The sequence below is a fragment of the Sorex fumeus genome, unplaced genomic scaffold (assembly GCF_029834395.1).
Source record: "Sorex fumeus unplaced genomic scaffold, SorFum_2.1 ptg000020l, whole genome shotgun sequence".
NCBI classification, from domain to species: Eukaryota; Metazoa; Chordata; class Mammalia; order Eulipotyphla; family Soricidae; genus Sorex; species Sorex fumeus.
The window spans coordinates 10,083,479-10,101,822 of record NW_026606077.1 but is presented as its reverse complement, the minus strand read 5'-3'; the positions used below and the strand labels follow the sequence as shown (position 1 = coordinate 10,101,822).

Sequence of the window (18,344 nt, the reverse complement as noted above, 5' to 3'; positions counted from 1 at the left end):
ATATTGCTGAGTCTCTTTCCAGCACCCTCTACTGAAGTACTGTAGAGAGGAAGGAATAGAAGTATTCCAAAGAAAGGATGTGCTTAGTAGTGAAGCCACGGACATAAGGGAAAGGTGCAAAACCATGTATATATAATCCCATGTATATACATTTTATGTATATAATGTAAAAATGTTCATGCACAAAATTCAACTAGTATTTCACCATTGTGTACATTATATAATATTACACATTATGTATTTAAGGTACTGAGCCCACAAGACAATATTTGCTTTTCTGGGGGTGGTGGTCTTGGGTCACATCTGGTGTTACACAGGGATCATTCCTAGAGATACTCAGGGCATCATATGTGGTGCCAGGGATCAAATAAGGGCTGGCAACATGCAAGCAAACACCTTACCCCCTGTACCACCTCTTGGTCCTATAGTACTTTCACATGTCTATGAAGTAAGCATTTACTCCTTCCACATATGATTAAGTGAAGCTGGAAGAAGAGATCCAACTTAATCAACAGCAGTGACTCATCTCCAAGTCTTCAGAGTATACGTCTAATACATTTCCCATTCCCCAATCACAGCCTCTAGGTTTGCTTTGGACTTTTTCATTTTGGGGGGGGGGGGGGGGGTCGGTTCACACTGCTAGTGCTCAGGCGCTACTTCTGTCTCTGTGCTCAGAGGGCCATATGTGGTGTTGGGGACTGGAACTGGGGTTGGCTGCATGCAAGGGTCCTTTGCACTGTCTCTAGGTTCTGTTTTGGACTATTTTTTCCACAGACCACAAGACAGCGAATACCAGAGTGGCTACAAACAGTGTTTGTGACACAGCGCAGTCTTGAATTAAGCTAGTATCATGTTGCACCTGGGTCAGTGTGGCGTGTTCCCACTACTACATGGTTCTGGCCTATTCCATTTTCCTTTCTCCAGAACAGGATCTGACAGGATGCAGATTCATGTATAATCTACAATTAAGTAGCTATTTGCTGTAGCCTTTTTTTCCTTTCACCTTCACCTATAGTCATTCAAATACCTGCAGGAAGATCAATTTACCTTCTAGTTTACAGAAAGGAAAGGAAAAAGAGACAAGTATTGACTTAGGATTTAAAGTTGCAGGACCCAATCATTTGCAAAGATAGAAACTCACTATATAAAAGAGACCAACTGCACTAATAATACGATATTTAAATAAGAGACTGCAATTAAATTTTTCAAATATTTTATTTTTAGTGTTTTAAAACATTTCAATACAACAAAGATATAAAATAATATATTAGTTAAATCTGGATTTAATTTAGAATCAAGATATTTCCTTATATACAAAACTGTGCTTCAAGGTATGGCTACCACAGGGACTTTCACATCTTCAAGTAATACTAGTTTCTCTGTGGACAGGGTGGCATTTAGGTAGAATAAAACAGGTCCATTTTAGGTCAAGCTAACTTTGCTTCCCCATTCAGTACTGGTTTCCACTTCCTTTGTTCCATAAGATCAGTAATACTTCAACTGTTGTAGTAATCTATAACTTTTCAAAATAAATATCACTAATGTCCAGCATTTTAAGATGACTTTACTTTTGATAATATTGCTTGATTATAGTCAAGACAACCCAGTACTTCAGGATTGAAAAAGATCCCAAAAACACTGAAATTGACAATAATTCTTCTCCTTCTATACAAAGTTTCCTTGTGCTTAAATATGTCATATGCTGAATAAAAAATCCTTTGGTTAAGTTAGGGAAGACTACATCCTTAAAATTAACATTAGTGGTAGCTATGTATGGCTTATAGACATCATATGTATTTTTAAAATTGATTTTGTTGCAAAATATTGATTCACATTTTACTTGAAATTAGTGTCACTCAATGGGGTGATGACAGGTTGGGGAGGGGGTCAAAACCTTACTTCCATAGTAATCTCTGTTATTCAAAGCCAATCAAAGGCAGAGGAGAGGAAAAGGCTTCAATCTCTTTTCCTCTCATATATCACCCAAGGCAACCTGTTTTTAGATGTTACGAACATTCTCCTCTACAGAGGTACTGGGATAATTTGTGTTAAACTTTTTTTTTTTTAAAAAAATGCAAACTGCCTTAAAAGCCAAGTAAAGTCATTAAAGTGACATGTTCTGTTGGCTTTGAAACCATCTAAACCAATACTGTTTCAGAAAGCAAATGGACTTTTCTAAACAAGAGCTTATCTCAAATGTCTGAATACCCTGAACTAACAAATGACTATATTACTATATTTTTAATAAGGGATAACAAGTCTACAAAAAGGTTACCAAAGGTTTATTAGATCAAAGACTTTAAAACAAGAAAATTGTTAATATTCTCAAGCATTTTGGAATTAAGAATCCTTTAAAAAATGTTTTCTATGACATTAATAATTAAACTGCCTTTTGCTGAAAACAAAGTAGCTGTGAGTATGTTATGAATATGACTTGGAATATACAAAAATCCCCAAGCTGATAGCCCTAAAACTGACAGATTTTACCAGCTAAGAAAGGGTTTTACCCCTCTTTTCTTTATTTACAAATGGGAAGATCTTTAGGCTCCTAAGTCTCAGGTAGGTCCAGGGCAGGAAAGAACAGACTGCAGTGTCCAGAGTTACAGTGCAGGCTGGTCTCTTTGCCAGTTGTGGAGTTCGTGTGTTGTGTATGAGTATGTATGGGGACCTGTGCATCTAAGTGCACACATATGACTGGCTCTGAGGCTAATAGTCTCATTCCTTTGTAACTTAAGAAGATACGAGTAAGCAGACCCAACATATGAAAGCTGAATTTTTACCCCGGAAATTCTGGCTACAGAAAACTAAAAAGACAGTTACGCTAATAACTGTGCAACATTGCTCCCCCCCCCAATTTCTCTTAAAGTATTGGTGATAACATTAACCTTCACTTCTGTAAAACCTCTTAATCCCTAGAAGCTTCAATTACCCTTCAGTAATATTGCCCAAATATATGGATTTACAAAAAGAAAGAGAAAAAAGGCAATGGTGGAGCTGAGGAGGATGCTCAGGAGGCGGGGACACGAGTTTTCAAGTGGCAAGGCCCTGCGTGCTGCTCTCCCCCGAGCATCACTGGGTGGAGCTCTTGAACTTCCCCTTCCACAAACCACAGCTGTGGCACGGGGGTCCCCAGCACCTCTGGGTCCAAGCACTGCCAGGCCTTAGCACTGACTGTCCAGCTCAACTACCTATGTATCTCCAGTTGTCTCCAGACTCCCTGAGCACTGCATGAGCACCCCCCCCCCAAACACTCCAAAAGGCAACACTATTTCAGAATACTGAAACGGTTTCTTTTCCATAGATTTCAATCCAAGGCTTTAACTAGAATGTCCAGTTTGCATTCTCCACCAAAAACTTACCTGGTTTATCTATACTAAGGACTCAGTATTAATGATGTAAGACTCACATGTTTGCAACTACAGGACACAAGGTCAAAAAATATGAAAGCCTAAGGCATGTAGAGTCTCTACCTAGCTACCCTTAATGTAAATATAAAAACTACCTTCACTGTGGACTAGATTTTAACAACAAAACATAGAACCTGGAAATGTCTGGACAAAACAAAGTGACTAAAATGCAGGCTTGAGAAATGTGTGTGTGTGTGTGTACACACACACGCACACAAACACACACACACACAATATGTATATATATATAAAATTTTTTAAAAGGAGAAGATTTTTGTCTCAAAGTTTTCCAAGAAAAAGACTTGAAGGGTTGGAGGTGTGGCTCAGTGGTAAAGTTCATGCCTCTCATGCATGAGTCCTGGGTTTTACCCAGACACCACAGGAAGAAGGAAGGGACTTAGGGAGGAAGGGGATCAAGAGAGAGAGGGAGGCAGGGAGGGAGGGAGTTAGGGAGGGAGGGCAGGGCAGAGGGAGGAAGAGGAAGGGAGAGAGGGAGGGAGGAAACCTGAGAGACACACAGAGGGAGAAGGCAGGGGGAGAGGGAAGAGAGACAGACAGACACTGGAGACGATTACTCATGTAAACATACTTTGTAATGGTTATAACAATAAATAATAATCTAGCTTACTTTTCCCTCCCTCAAAACAGCAAGGTAAACGAAATGAAGACTTTTATAATTTTACTGAAGTCTGCTGGTAGGCACTCTCAATGCTAATAACTACAAAAAAACCTAGGTGCATTTCCATATGAAGGTAAGAAAACTGATAAAAAAATTTTTATCATTAATTAACTAGTTAACATTTTTAATTAATGTTGCCATGAACTTTTTCAAACATTTTTCTACTTTCTAGCATCAGTTCTCACCTAGTCAATTCAGTCCTGTTCTGTCATTTGGAAAAATAGCAGTGACAGATCTACCCTTTGACTTCAAGGATCAAATTTCTCTACTGGCATAAGAAACCCTTCACTCTTCATGATTATGCATTTTCCTTAGATGAAATGTTGGTGCATTTGTTTCTAGCATGTAATGGAATAAAAAAAACCCTTGTGATTATAAGATACTGAAGCATAATAAAACTTGAATTGCATTGTGCTGTTTCTTAAGTGAAAAAAAAAAATTGTTCAGAGCCAGACCCAAATTGAGGTCATTCGGCACTTACCGAAACATATTTGCATAACATTCTTTTCCGGTCACTTCACTCAATTTTCCCTATAGCTTATACTGGAATGGGAATATGACTCAAAGTGCAGAATTAACATATTTCACCTATATAAGAAGCAGACTTTTTCTAAGAAGCTTAACTGTAGACTACAATTTGCCAACACCTTTTTCAACTCCCTTAAAATGGAATGTAAAAAAGCACACAAGTATTCTAAGAGCTAAGGTCAACAACTGGGGTTCAAACGCCAATCCCAAAACCATGCTATTATCATAATATCTGTACAAATCAGTAAAAATAAAGTGACAAATGTTATCAGAGGTCAAATTCCTTAAGGTACTAAATTTCTGGTGCTGTAAACTGCAACTACTATCACTTCCTGACTTCCAAAGACTAAATAAAAAGAATTTATGTACACAAATAAATTGTATTTAAAAACAAAACCAAACCTTTTCTTAACAAATATATCTAAGACTGTTTACTACCAATAACCAAGAATGAGAAATTTCAAAAACCAGAAAAGCTCTATAATGCCTGCAACCTGTTATAAATTGCTCTTCATAAGGAGAAAAAATATTCTATGCATGCATACCTCCCTACTTAAGAATATATGAACTTTAACACCTGGCAAAACACTCCATTATTTGGCTCATTAAATAACATCATTACAAAGCATAAAGTTGAGCATAACCTGTCTAACAAACAAATAGAACAAAGTTATTCTAGGTATCAACATTGTTAAAATTAAGCCCAAATTATTTTTACAAGGGCAACAAGTTTTTTCCTTCATGAATACTCACTGATGGTCATACTGAACATATGAACAAAACAGAAACTAACTCTGTTTTTCATCTTTGGTGAAAAGTGTCAATACAGTTTTCCAATTTCTCAGGAGACCAGGGGCTCCTCCTCGGTACTTCGCACACTTTTGTATGGCCCCTTCATCTCGTTTGTTCCAGAGAGCCCAATCATGTTCAGTTTGCTTTTCTTAAAGATGGTTAAGAGGAGAAAAATTATTTGTTATGGATGACTTCCTAAAGCTGCATTAAAAAAACCCAAAACCCAAAAAACAAAGGGATCATTCAAAGAATAATTACTGCTCACTTGGTAGGAGTTTTCCTTTGAAAATAAGGAATTTTGTAAAGCATTGTTTCTTGAATGAATTTCTACTTAAAAAAAATTCCTTCAAACAGCAAATTTCTTAAATTGACTTGCTTAACTTCAATAAGCAAATACTCAGCAGGTAAGGGTAACACCTTGACTTCATTTACAACATTAAGTCTGCTTAAAGGGGCAGAAAACATCCACTTAAGCTTTCTGTTCAAACAGATACAGAAGAACTCTTGATTGTACTTTCTTGCTTTCAATAATGGCAGTCTTGCACAGAATAGGGAACTTTACTTCGAGAATATTTAACCCCCAAAGCAAGGCATCCAGGAACAGTCTAGGGGAGAAAGCAAAATTTTTCATTTTCAACAGCTACTGTATAGTTAACCACAAACCTACTGCAAAGATTATTTTCACCCAATTAGTCTTTTCATTACTGTTGGTTTTGAAAATGGCCAACAATATTCATTAGGTACTGTACCATTAACATTACATTCAAAAAATGAAAACATGGGGAACCAAATCCTTGCCCTCCTACTCTGATGATATGCTCTGGTATTAGCCAAAGTATGGTAGTACAGAAAGAGTCTTGTTGTGATATAAAAGGCAATGAACACATCAATGGAATAATGTTCATGGGCAGCCAAAATGAAGAAGATTCCAAAGAGGTTGAGGACCCAGGATAAAGTGTGCAAGAAATTCCAACTTCTTGGTGTATCTGGGAAAAGGACAGAAAGATCATTTTTGAAACCATAATGCTTTTCAATCATTTAAGAACCCTATATTGCTTTCCTTTTTCTTTTTTCTTTTTTTTTGGGGGGGGTGTCACACCCAGCAAGGCTCAGGGCTTACTCCTGGCTCTGCACACAGGAATTACTCCAGGCGGTACTTGGGGAACCATATGGGATGCCGGGGATTGAACCAGGGTCGGCCGCATGCAAGGCAACCACCCTACCCACTGTACTATTGCTCTGGCCCCCCTATATTGCTTTTCAATCGTGTCTTAGGTTATTCTGATTCTTCCATTCTTTACAGAGCTTGACACCTTTCCCACAGCTAGTAGCTAGTAGCCTATATGTATATAAAATTAAGAAGATACTTACATTCAGTGACAAAGAAATTCAGCATAGTTAAGACGACTGTGTGGCCACTGAACATGTAATCTCCACAAGTGTGAACACCAGTCAGGGTCATACCAAAGCCACTCCAAATGGCAAAGGCCCGGTGTAGTTTCTCCCAGACGCTGCCATATACCTGCAAAGAAATTTATGGATTACTGCTCTAAATGTGCAGGGCACAGATACAATGAACACTGACACACACTGAATTTCAACTACTGAGTCAAAAGCAGAATGACTAGATGGAGCAAAAGCAGCAGGCTCCCAGTACAACTGCAAGCATCAAGAGAGAGGTGGGCTGCAGGCACAGCTCAGTGGGCTGGAGTGCATGCTTTGCACGTGGATCCCTGGGGTTTTCTGTTTTGTTTTGTCTGGGGATGCTCAGGGTTTACCCCTGGCTCTAGACTCAGGAACTTCTCCTGGCAGGGTTCGGGGGACCAAACGTGCCAGGACCTAACCCATATCAGACGAGAGTACAGCTGCTGTACTCTTGCTTTGGGCCCCAGGAGCCCTGGGTTTGCTCTCTGGCACCACATGGTCCCCTGAGCACAGCCTAGAGTGACCTCTAAGCACCATGCTGGGCATATTCCCTGAGCAACGCCAGGGTGATCCAAAAACAAAAAATGGGTTGGGAGCAGCTCAGTGATAGAACAGATACTTCACATGTGTAGCCCATGTTTGATCCCCTGAGGAAACCCCTCTCCACATCCCTTGCCAAAATGGATTGTACTCAGAAATATCTGAGCAATGAAATGGAATCAGTGTAACACCAATCTCTAGAAGTTTCTTTACAATGTATCTTTTAATTTCCAGTGGGATTGTCAGGATTGCCTCAGTGCATGAGGCAGCAAGAGGGATTAAAGGTTAGAGCCTTGGGGCTGGAGCCATAGCACAGCTGGTAGGGCATTTGCCTTGCACGCAGCCTACCCGGGTTTGATTCCCAGCATCCCATATGGTCCCCTGAGCACCGCCAGGAGTAACTCCCGAGTGCAGAGCCAGGAGTAACCCCTGTGCATTGCTGGGTGTGACCCAAAAAAGCAAAAAAAAAAAAAAAAAAAAAAAAAAAAGTTAGAGCCTCACACTTCCCCTTGATCCTGTAAAGCACTGGGCTTCTTCCAGTCACCTTTTTTGGAGATCCCAAACCACAAAGCTGTTAGGATTATCTTGACACATATGGATGACACCAGTGTTTGAACTCATGACTTCACAACACTTGCCTGGCAGGCATTTTAAGCTCCTGGGTCATTGAGGCAATAACAATTCTATGGTTTTGTTCTTGGGTCATGCAGGGGCTTCACACCCCTTGATGCTTAGAGGACGCTTCTGGCAGTGACTGGGGAACACTAGAGTGCTGGATCAAACCCAGGTCTCCAGCATATAAAGTATGTGCTCCAGCTCTTTCAGTTAATTAATTCCCTAGCCCCAATTCCAATGTTTAGTACACTCTCCTGGTAGCAGCTGCTTGGTGTTCCTGCCGATAAGGAGCCAAAGCCTGCTAGTTGGGATCTATTTTCCCTTTTTCATTGATAACACAATTTTATTTGAAGTGGCAATAGTCTCGGTAAAAATACTGCATTTTTCTGTTTCCTTTGCAGTTAGTTTTTGTGAAAATTCTATGTGATTTCCCATGTAATTATTAAAAAAAAAATTTTTTTTTTTGTTACTCAGGACTTACTCCTGGCTCTGCACTAGAGATTCTCCTGAATGGGGTTCAGGGAGCCATACAGGATGTTGGGGGCAGAATCTGGGTCAGCTGCATGCAAGGCAATCACCATCCCTGATGTACTATCGCTCTGGCTTCAAGATATGTATAATTAGATGTAAGTGGCAATACAAATGATTTCTGGAGAAGTGGGGCCTGAGACTAGCAGGCAGGGCGTTTGCTTGCCTTGCATGTGGCCAGCTCAGATTAAATCCCCAGAACCCTATATGGCCCCCAAAGCCTGCCAGGAGTGATCCCTGAGCACAGGGCAAGGAGTAAACCCTGAGCACCGCTGGGCGTGGACAAACCACCAGAACCCAACATAAAAAAAAAAAATCCTGGACAAGCTATTAAAAAAAAAAAGCTAAGAGGAAGTCTTGTCTAGATTTTCCTCTAGGTTATGACTCAGACTTGACAATCGAAGTTCTCACAGCAATCACAGACAAGGAAGTGCTTGTGAAAATGTAAGCTGAGTGCCAGAACAAAAAAGCAGAATAAAAATGCAGTAAAAATAGGAACTAGAAGTTTTCCCATGCTTGCATAATTTACAAACTACAAACCTGACCTGTGATACCTACTTTAAAATTTCTGAGACAATATAATCCATTAATATTATTTTTCTTTTTTTATGAATTTATTTATTGAATCACCATTAGAGCAGTTACAAAGCTTTCAGATTTAAGTCTCAGTCATACGATGATGAAACACCTGTTCGTTCACAAGGGCCCGTTTTCCACCACCAAAAACCCCAGCATATCCCCCATCCCACACCCTCTCCCTACCTGTGGGGCAGATGATTTCCACTTTACTCTCACTCTACTTTGATTACATTCAATATTTTGACACCAGACCCACCATTGTTATTTGGGATTTTACCCCAACACTCACATCTGCCAAAAAGGCAATCATAGACAATTTGTTTTCTATTGCTGATTATGAATAACATATGATATCACGCAGCCGTAGTAGTGGCCACACTATTTTGGAATTCCAAAATGTTAACAATTAACTCTGGAGGGATTTCCGCTGGGCCACCGAGCCGCCGGGGTAACAGGCCAAAGCATGAAACCTATTCCCACCTGGGGTGGCACGGCACCGGAATCTTACTGTGGGGACCGGACGGATTTCTTCCAAAAGCCCCTGGGTTCCTAGATTTGTTTCTGAGTCTCTTGGATCATGGCCGCTTAAGCAGCTTAATCAGGAGCCAGAGAATAATCCATTATTTTTCACACCACACTAGACTTTCCTGTTGTTAAATGCTTAAAGTCTAATTCCAATTCCCACAATAAGTTTAAAAAAGCAACCTGCCTAGAGAGATAGTATTAAGATACTTAAGAGATAGGATTAAGATGCTTGCTTTGCATGTGGATGACCCTACTTTGATCCTCAGCTCCACAAGCATTGCCAGAAGCAATCTTTAAGCAAAGAGCCAGGAGTAAGATCTGGCCCACTTGATTGTGGCCCAGAACAAAACAAAAAAGCAACTGGACTACTAAGAGTGGTCCCTGAGCATTGCCAGATGCGTCCCACTACCTTCAAAAAGAAATTAAGCCAAGCATGTAGCTAAGCAGTAGAGCACTTGCCTTTCATGTGTGAGATCCTGGATTCCATCCCTAGCAAATCCCCTGCTGTCTCCCAAAATAGCAACCCACAGGGCCAGGGAAATGTCACAGAGGGCTAGAATACATGCTTGGGATGAGCAGACAGAGTGAGATCCCCAGCGCTGCCATCAGTACTCTGAGCCTGTGGGGCCTGAATACCTCACATCAGCACCAAGCACTGACCCATCTATTCTGCTTAGGTGGACACTGCCCCAGCATCCTTGGGGCCTTCCTCCTCCCCCCACCCACCAAAGAAAGCTATTATTGCTCAATTACTTCTCTCCCTATTCTAATCCTAAATATATCAACGCTCCACTAGAAATGTAGACAGTGGAAACACAACAGAATAAAATGCTTTGATGAGGCAAGGTTTAAAAATCTACTTTAAGTGCTTCATTTTTGGGAAGGGGTTGATTCAGTGGTTCTGGGAGGACATGTAGCACTGGGGACTGAACTTGGGGAGCTATCCCCCAGGTCCCTAAATGGGGACTGTTAAATTTCAAAACAATCATGTTCTTGTCTTTGTCCCCAAATCTTTTACTCTGGGAATGAGATTTTAGGCAAATTATTGCAATGAATATACCTTACAAAATTCACTACAGCAGAGTTCGTTGCTAATAACTATCACCTGTCTATTTTTAATAGTTGCTGCAAATAATACAGGTCAATAACTAGGTTATATTATAATTCAAAGCAATTATCATTATTTAGGGCAGATTTGAATAGAAATGCCCATATATAACTAGCTGATGATAAAAGAAGTCATCAGAGACAGGGAAAGAGCTGGCCAGAGGGCTGATGTCCTTCCTGTAGCACACAGTGCAGCCCGATGCACATACGTCCTGCTCTTTAGTGGCTGAGACCTAGTAAATCCTTCAACTATAATCATTTATTTTTCCAAAGTATAAATTTACAATTTTTCTTTCAAAAATCTTTAATCAATTATCACCCTGAGGGTAAACTTAAGTTAAGTGATCACCCTGAGGGTAAACTGTTCTATCTCTCCCTCACACCATATACAGAAAAAAGTTAAAAAGTAAACAAAATACTAGTAAAAAAATTTTTTTATAAACCTGAAGAGAAAAACATAAATAGTAAGCTAGAAAGTATCTATCAGGGCTAGTGAGATAGTACAGCGGGCAAGGTACTTGCCTTGCATACACAGATCTGGGTTTCAATACCTGGTAACACATATGGTCTCCCAAGATCTGCCAGGAATGATCCCTCTGAGCAAGAGTCGGGAGTAAGCCTTGAGAACAACAGGGGTGTCTCAAACACCAAAAATGTAGAAAATTGAAACGTTTCCATCTTTGGGACCAGAGAGAGAACACAGAAAGGTAAGGCACTTGCCTTCTCTGTGGCTGTGGCTGCAACAACAGTTGGTCCAGATCCCTTTGCCACATATGGTACCCAAGGCTGCCAGGTGAGACCTGAGTGCAGTTACTTCCGCTCCCAAATAGTACTGATCTTGGGGCAGGAAGATAGCTCAAAGGCTAATGCACACGCTCTGCATGCTAGGAGGATCTCAGAGCACCAAGAGACAGGAGCAGCCCCTGAGCACATTTGGGCACGCATGCAGCACAAACACGCACAAGCACACACAAACACACAATCACATAAATCACAATGAAAAATATTATCAAAAATGTATGTGAATATGAAAGCATGCTTAAAAAGCCTCCAGGCTATGTACAATCAGCCAGCACTGACAATATTACTTTTATGGGGTGGAGAGGTTATGGGCTGGAAGGAAGAGGGAATTATGTTAGGCTTAGATCTTAATTATACATTTCTTTTTTTTTTTTTTCCTTTTGGATAACACCCAGTGATGCTCAGAGGTTACTCCTGGCTCTGCACTCAGGAATCACTCCTGGCAGTGATTAGGGGACCATATGGGATGCCAGGGATCGAAACCAGGTTGGCCATGTGCAAGGCAAATGCCCTACTGGCTGTGCTATCACTCCGGCTCCCTTAATTACACATTTCTATAAATTAAAAACTGTGCTGGGGGGCGGGGGGGTTGGAGCGATAGTACATTGGGTAGAGGGTTTGCCTTGCACATGGCTAACCCAAGTTTGATCCCCAGCATCCCATATGGTTCTCCAAGCACTGTCAAGAGTGATCTCTTACTTCTGCAGAGCCAGAAGTAAGCCCTGAGTATCACCGGGTGTGACACAGAAAGTCAGAAAGTCAAAGAGCCAAAAACCAAAAACCAAAAAAACCCTGAAGAACAAAAAATGAAACACACAAAATCAGTGCTGGGGATCAAATCTACACAAAGTATGTGTTCTACTGCTAAGACACATCCCCAGTCTAAAATTTGGATGCTTGGGGCTGGAGCGATAGCACAGCGGGTAAGGCATTTGCCTTGGACATGGCCAACCCTAGTTCGATTCCCAGCATTCCATGTGGTCTCCCGAGCACTGCCAGGAGTGATTCCTGAGTGCAGAGCCAGGAGTAACCCCTGTGCATCACCAGGTGTGACCCAAAAAGAAAAAGAAAAAAACAAAAACAAAAACGAGTGCTTACCAAAAGCTTATATAATTTTATTATCAGGGGGGAAAAAAAAACCCAAAAAACCCAAACCACCTTACTCTTTGGGGTGGGGAAGAAAAAAAAGGAACAGGACCAGGGAGATAGTTCAGCAGCTGGAGCACTTGGCTTGCATGTAGGAGACTGGGTTCAAATCCCAGCATCACATGGTCCCCTGAACACGAATAGGTGTACACCAAAACAAAACAAAAAGGTAAAACCTTTTTTTTTTTTTGCCATACCCAGCAGTGCTCAGAGCATGCTCCTGGCTCACCCTACCCACTGTGTACTATTTCTCAGAACCCCAAAATAAAACTTTTAAAAATAAAACATGTCCTTAACACTAAATTCTAAATATCCTCTTTTTCTTTCTGGCCAATCTAAACAATCCTAATAACTGAAGAACGTTTTGTTACTCTACAGCACACGGCTGTATTTTCAGACCCTGATCATATTCTGCAGTTTAATCTTTCCACTGATGTACCTAAAGCAGCACGCATGTGTTTGTTTTAAACATACTTGCTTGTACTCTCTTATATACATTCTCTGTCCCTCTTGAAGAGCCCAGCAAGTTACTGAGAGTATCCTGCCAGCACGACAGAGCCTGGCAAGCGCCCTGTGGCATATTCGATATGCCAAAAACAGTAACAGTAACGGATCTCATCCTCTGGCCCTGAAAGAGCCTCCAATACGGTACCATCGGGAAGGACGAGTAAGGAGAGGCTGCTAAAACCTCAGGGCTGGGACGAATGGAGACGTTACTGGTGCCTGCTCGAGCAAATCGATGAACAACTGGATGACAGTGACAATGATACAGTGAATCTTTCCTAACCTACATTTCAGCTCTTTATCTTGCCACAGAAGAACTAACAATTTTGTATTACACTTTACAAACAACATTAAAATAACAACAAAAGTGCTAATACATACATTTAGGTATTTGGGAACACATCACTAAAGCAGGATAACAAGACCTTTTGTCTAAATTTAACAAATCACAAAAGCTAACTTGGTATATAAAGTGAGGTGGTTTTTCAGAGTTTGCTTTTATTTTATTTTTAAAAAAGTAAGTCATTTCCGGTTTGGTTGTTCCTATATGTCTAATCTCTTCTCTCCCAATTTAACTAGCAGATACCAAATCAAGCTATAAAAAACTCAGTCATTAATCTATATCCCCCCAAAATGAAGTTTTGCTCAAATTTATGAGGATGGTGGAAAGATGAGAGTAACATACTACGGGAAATACAGATGCTGCGAGCATGGGGAGAAGAAAATAATCATCACCTTCAAGCCCCCCACCCCCACCCCCACCCCGGCAGCTCCATAGCATAGAACCACTATTAGTGGATAGAATTAACAGGGATACAGATTCTAGCTTAAAATTTGTTTACTTTTTTAGGGCACGCTTAGGGAACGAGGTGGTGCAGTAACCTGAACCAGGGCCCCTAACACACAAAACCTGTACTTTACCTCCCCAGTCTCTTCTGACTTCCATTACTGCGCTACACCCAGTGGAGCTCAGGGACTATTGCAGGCTCTGGGTTCCAGAATGGCCTCTGGTGGTGCTCAGAGGACTCACATATGGAGCAGGGGATGGTGGGATGCAAGGCAAGCGCCTTAATGCCTACACTCTCTCTCTCTGGCCTCGACTCAGTATTTTTAACAAATTATTTCTAGAGGCTTACTTATTTAAGATACTAAGAATACCGAAACACATGTTAATAAGAAAGTCAAAGTCCTAGCCTACTATATATATATAGGATGCCATCAGTCCACCAAAAATGAGAGGAAAGGCCGCGGATTTGACTCAAGTGGCAGAGCACATGCTATTCATGCGCATGGTCCCAATTTCCAGCAGGCACGGCACCCCCTCCCACCCCCTGCCAAAGGCGAGAACCAAGTCAAAGGATGATAAACAGAAAGAAGGTAGCGGGCTACCTTTCCAGTACACTGCAGGTGCTGTCCTGGCACGGAGAGGGAGGTCACAAACATGGTAAAGCAGCGAAGCAAGAATACAGTGCCCATCAGACTACAGAGCCTTCGCAGAAGGATTGACCTGTGAACAAAGCGACCAAAAAAAGGGGGAGAGAGATCAGAAGAACACAAAACAAAAAAACCCCAAGTAACAAATATTTCTCAAACAGAGAGCAGGCAGGAAAACTTCGAAACTTTTTGAAGAGGACAGAAATCTTATGAGACCATCTGAAGAGTCACTGTCCAAAAGACTTTCCCACAATGGATACATTCTAAAAACTAGCAAGTTATCAACATAGCCCCGGAGCTCTCTAAATGTTGCAGTACCTCTGAGAAAATAAACCTTAGCTTTCATTTTCATTAATTACTATTCAAAAGTTATAGATGGCCAGTACCTGCCATACTGGATGATGGTCTTTTGGAGTTTCTGCTTTGTTTTGGTTTTGGGGCCCACCCAATGGTGCTCTGGGCTGACTTTTGGCTTTGAACTCTGGGATCACTGTCAGGGCTTGGGGGAGCTTATGTGGGGCCAGGGAATCACACCCGGGTTGGGCGTGTGCAAGACAAGCGCCTTACTAGCTGTACCATCTCTTCAGCCCCAATGGACAGTGTTTTATTTTGTTAATACCCTATTATTATAAAAGAACAACTGCACTGATAAGAAATACTTATCTAAAAGAAAAAATCTTATGCACTAGAAGAAAGCATAAGATTTATGCAAGAAGGAAGAATTGTGGCTCAGCTGACTCTTAGTCTAGAGTTAGGCTTATTAGTCATATATTACTCGTACATTTACTTACTAGAGGTAAAGTTAAATAAGTGGTAGGAAGGGTATTTTGAGCGATACAGACATTAGCATGGCCCCCGAATAAGAATGACATGCGAGTTCGTGAAGCCTTCTGTATTTTTAGGGAGCATGGGAACACTGGTGGATGAAAGTCAACACTGGTGGTGGGATTAGTGCTGAAACACTGTCTGCCTAAAACTCAACTAACAATGACTTTGTAAATCGCAATTCCTTAAATAAAAAAGATTTAAAATAAGTTATGATTTGGTTAATAAAGGTAATACTATTTAATCATTTAATTTCTAACTTCAATTTATTAGGTTAATTAAATTTATTAACTTCAACAAATTTATTGAATCTGTTAGTTTGTTTTGTTTTTGTTTGAGGGCCACACCCAGTGATGCCCAGGGCTTATTCCTGGCTCTGCGCTGAGGGATCACTGCTGGTGGGGCTTGGGGGACCGTATTGTAGTGCTGGGGATCAAACCTACATCAGTCAAGTGCAAGGCAAGCACCCTACCTGCTATACTATCTCTCTGGTCCTTAAGTCTATTTTTTTTTTCTTTTTTTGCTTTTTGGGTCACACCCAGTGATGCTCAGAAGTTACTCCTGGCTCTGCGCTCAGGAATTACTCCTGGCTGTGCTTGGTGCTTGGGGGACTATATGGAATGCCGGGGATCAAACCCAGATCAGCTGCATGCAAGGCAAACGCCTTACCCTCTGTACTGTCACTCCGGCCCTCCTTAAGTCTATTTTTAATTATTTTTACTTTATTATTTTTGTGGTGCTAAGAATCAAACCCTTGCAAGGTATCACACATGCAAGGCAAGTGCTCTACCACTGAGCTTCAAAATTCTTAGCCCTTATTTAATTTTGTTATTTTTTTTAATGCTTGAAAGTTATTTAAGCCATAGTCTTCTGTGCTTCTGTTTTCATGCATTAAGCTAAGTGGGCTTCTATGCAACTTTCCTATCTAATTTTCTCTGCTCCTACTGGGCTGTCATTATTGTGAAATCTGGAAGCGTTCAGGCGCTGTGGAACTGGGATGTTCAGCAGCACAGCCCTTTAGCTAGATCATCTGTATGCCGCAGGAAGCAGGTGTGGGTGAAACGCAGGGCAGGGACTCAGCCCACCCCCAAACCAAGAAGGCTCCAGAGATCAAGGCCCAGAGACCAGGCCGATTTGGCTCTGCTGTGGCATCTTTCTACTTTTATCTAATTTAAAAATATTTATTTATTTTTATGGTTACAACACCTGGCCATACTTGGGAGCTATTCCTGGTTCAGAGCCTGGGAGTCATTTCCAGCAGGGACCAATGGCCACAGGAGACTGATCAGGCTACCTGATACAAAGCATGAACTCCAGCCCACTGAGCATATCCCTGGTCCCTAAAGTAATAAATTTTACATTAAGTATGTCTCAAATAAAAAATTCAAACAAACAGTTATATGGGTCATCATGAACTACACTGTGACATAAAGTGTACTGTGGTGTTATTTTTTAGCATCTTGGAACAGATCATACAACTCTTTGTGGAAGCTGGAGCGACAGCAGGTTGGGCACTTGGCTTATATACAAACCTGGATTCTATGCTGGGGACCACATATGGTTCTCCAATACCCCAAGGAGAGAATCCCGAGCATGGCCAGGTATGGCACAAAAACTGAAAAACAAAACATTTGGAGGGAGGTTTGGGAAGCTTCCCAGCAGAGCTCAGGGCCTTAGGCCACTCTCTGCTGTTCAGTGTTTGGCCTGGTGATTCAGTACTGCCTGGCTGGGGGGCTGGGGGCCAGGCTGGGCCATCCACACCCACTGGCGCAGATCAAACCTGTAAATATAAAATGTGCTCCAGCACTCGGGGCTCTCCCGAGTTCCTCTTAATTCTTTTTCAAAATTTTTGGGGAGCAGATAATCAGGCTCTTAAGTACAGAGATGATGCTTCACCTATTGTTGAAATGCTCCTCCGCCCTCTGGAAAGGCACTGTTAAAGGGACCAGGGAGGGGCCGGAGTGATAGCATAGCAGGTAGGGCATTTGCCTTGCACGCGGCCGACCTGGGTTCAATCCTCGGCATCCCATATGGTCCCCCAAGCACTGCCAGGAGTAATTCCTGAGTGCAGAGCCAGGGATAACCCCTGAGCATCGCTGGGTGTGACCCAAAAAGAAAAAAAAAAAAAACAAAAAACAAATTAAGGGAGCATATGACTAGCACAGCACGTCTGTGCCCTACGTTTGATCATGATACGATGGTGGGCCCTAAGCATTGGAAGCCTGGGCACCACCAGGCGCGGCCTTTATTTCATTTTTAGGCTTTTGGGGTCACATCTGACGATGCTCAGGTGTACTTCTTCTACTCGGCTGTCATGCCTGGTTCTGCACTCAGGAATCGCTCCCAGCAGTGCTCAGGGGACCATACAGGATGCCAGGTATTGAATCTGGTCGACCACATGCAGGGCAAATGCTCTACCAGCTGTACTATCATTCCGCCCTGGCCTTCATGTTTTTTAAAAGCACAAAACACATTTTTTTTTGTTTGGGGGGGCCACACCTGGTGGTGCTCACTTGACTCTGTGCTCAGAAATAATCCTTGTTGGGGCTCCGGGGGCCATATGGAATGCTGAGGATCAAACCCGGGTTGGCCATGTGCAAGTACAGCCCTGTCCGCTGTACTATCACTCTGGCCCCTGGTTAGGTATGTTTTAAACTTTAACATGTAACCCTGTGTAGAGCCTAGGAATCTAAAACTTTAACCACTAGTACAGAGAAACACTTTCTTTGAATAAACATTAAAACTTGCATTTAGCTGACCACTGCTAAGTTTTGCTGTATCTATCAAGATTTTCTAAACTCTTGTTCAGAAGAATGACTTCAAATTTGTAGTCTTCTGAGTCCAAGTTAAACTACAGAGCAATTGGAAACATGTATTGGAAAATAACCTACTTTTAAGCAAACCATAGA

The 18,344-nt window shown here is 41.6% G+C and overlaps 1 protein-coding gene across 1 annotated transcript in view; it reads right to left on the bottom strand.

The window, feature by feature from the left end:
- Window positions 1–4,793: 4,793 nt before the first annotated feature.
- The window catches only part of SAMD8 (sterile alpha motif domain containing 8), a 58,596-nt gene continuing 45,045 nt past the window's right edge, over window positions 4,794–18,344 (bottom strand). The window contains exons 4-6 of the mRNA XM_056113304.1: window positions 14,566–14,683; window positions 6,778–6,928; window positions 4,794–6,392 (exon numbers count right to left, since the gene is read on the bottom strand). Coding sequence (XP_055969279.1) covers window positions 6,088–6,392; window positions 6,778–6,928; window positions 14,566–14,683 — 574 coding nt within the window. The 3' untranslated portion in view covers window positions 4,794–6,087. The remainder of the gene's footprint in view (window positions 6,393–6,777; window positions 6,929–14,565; window positions 14,684–18,344) is intronic.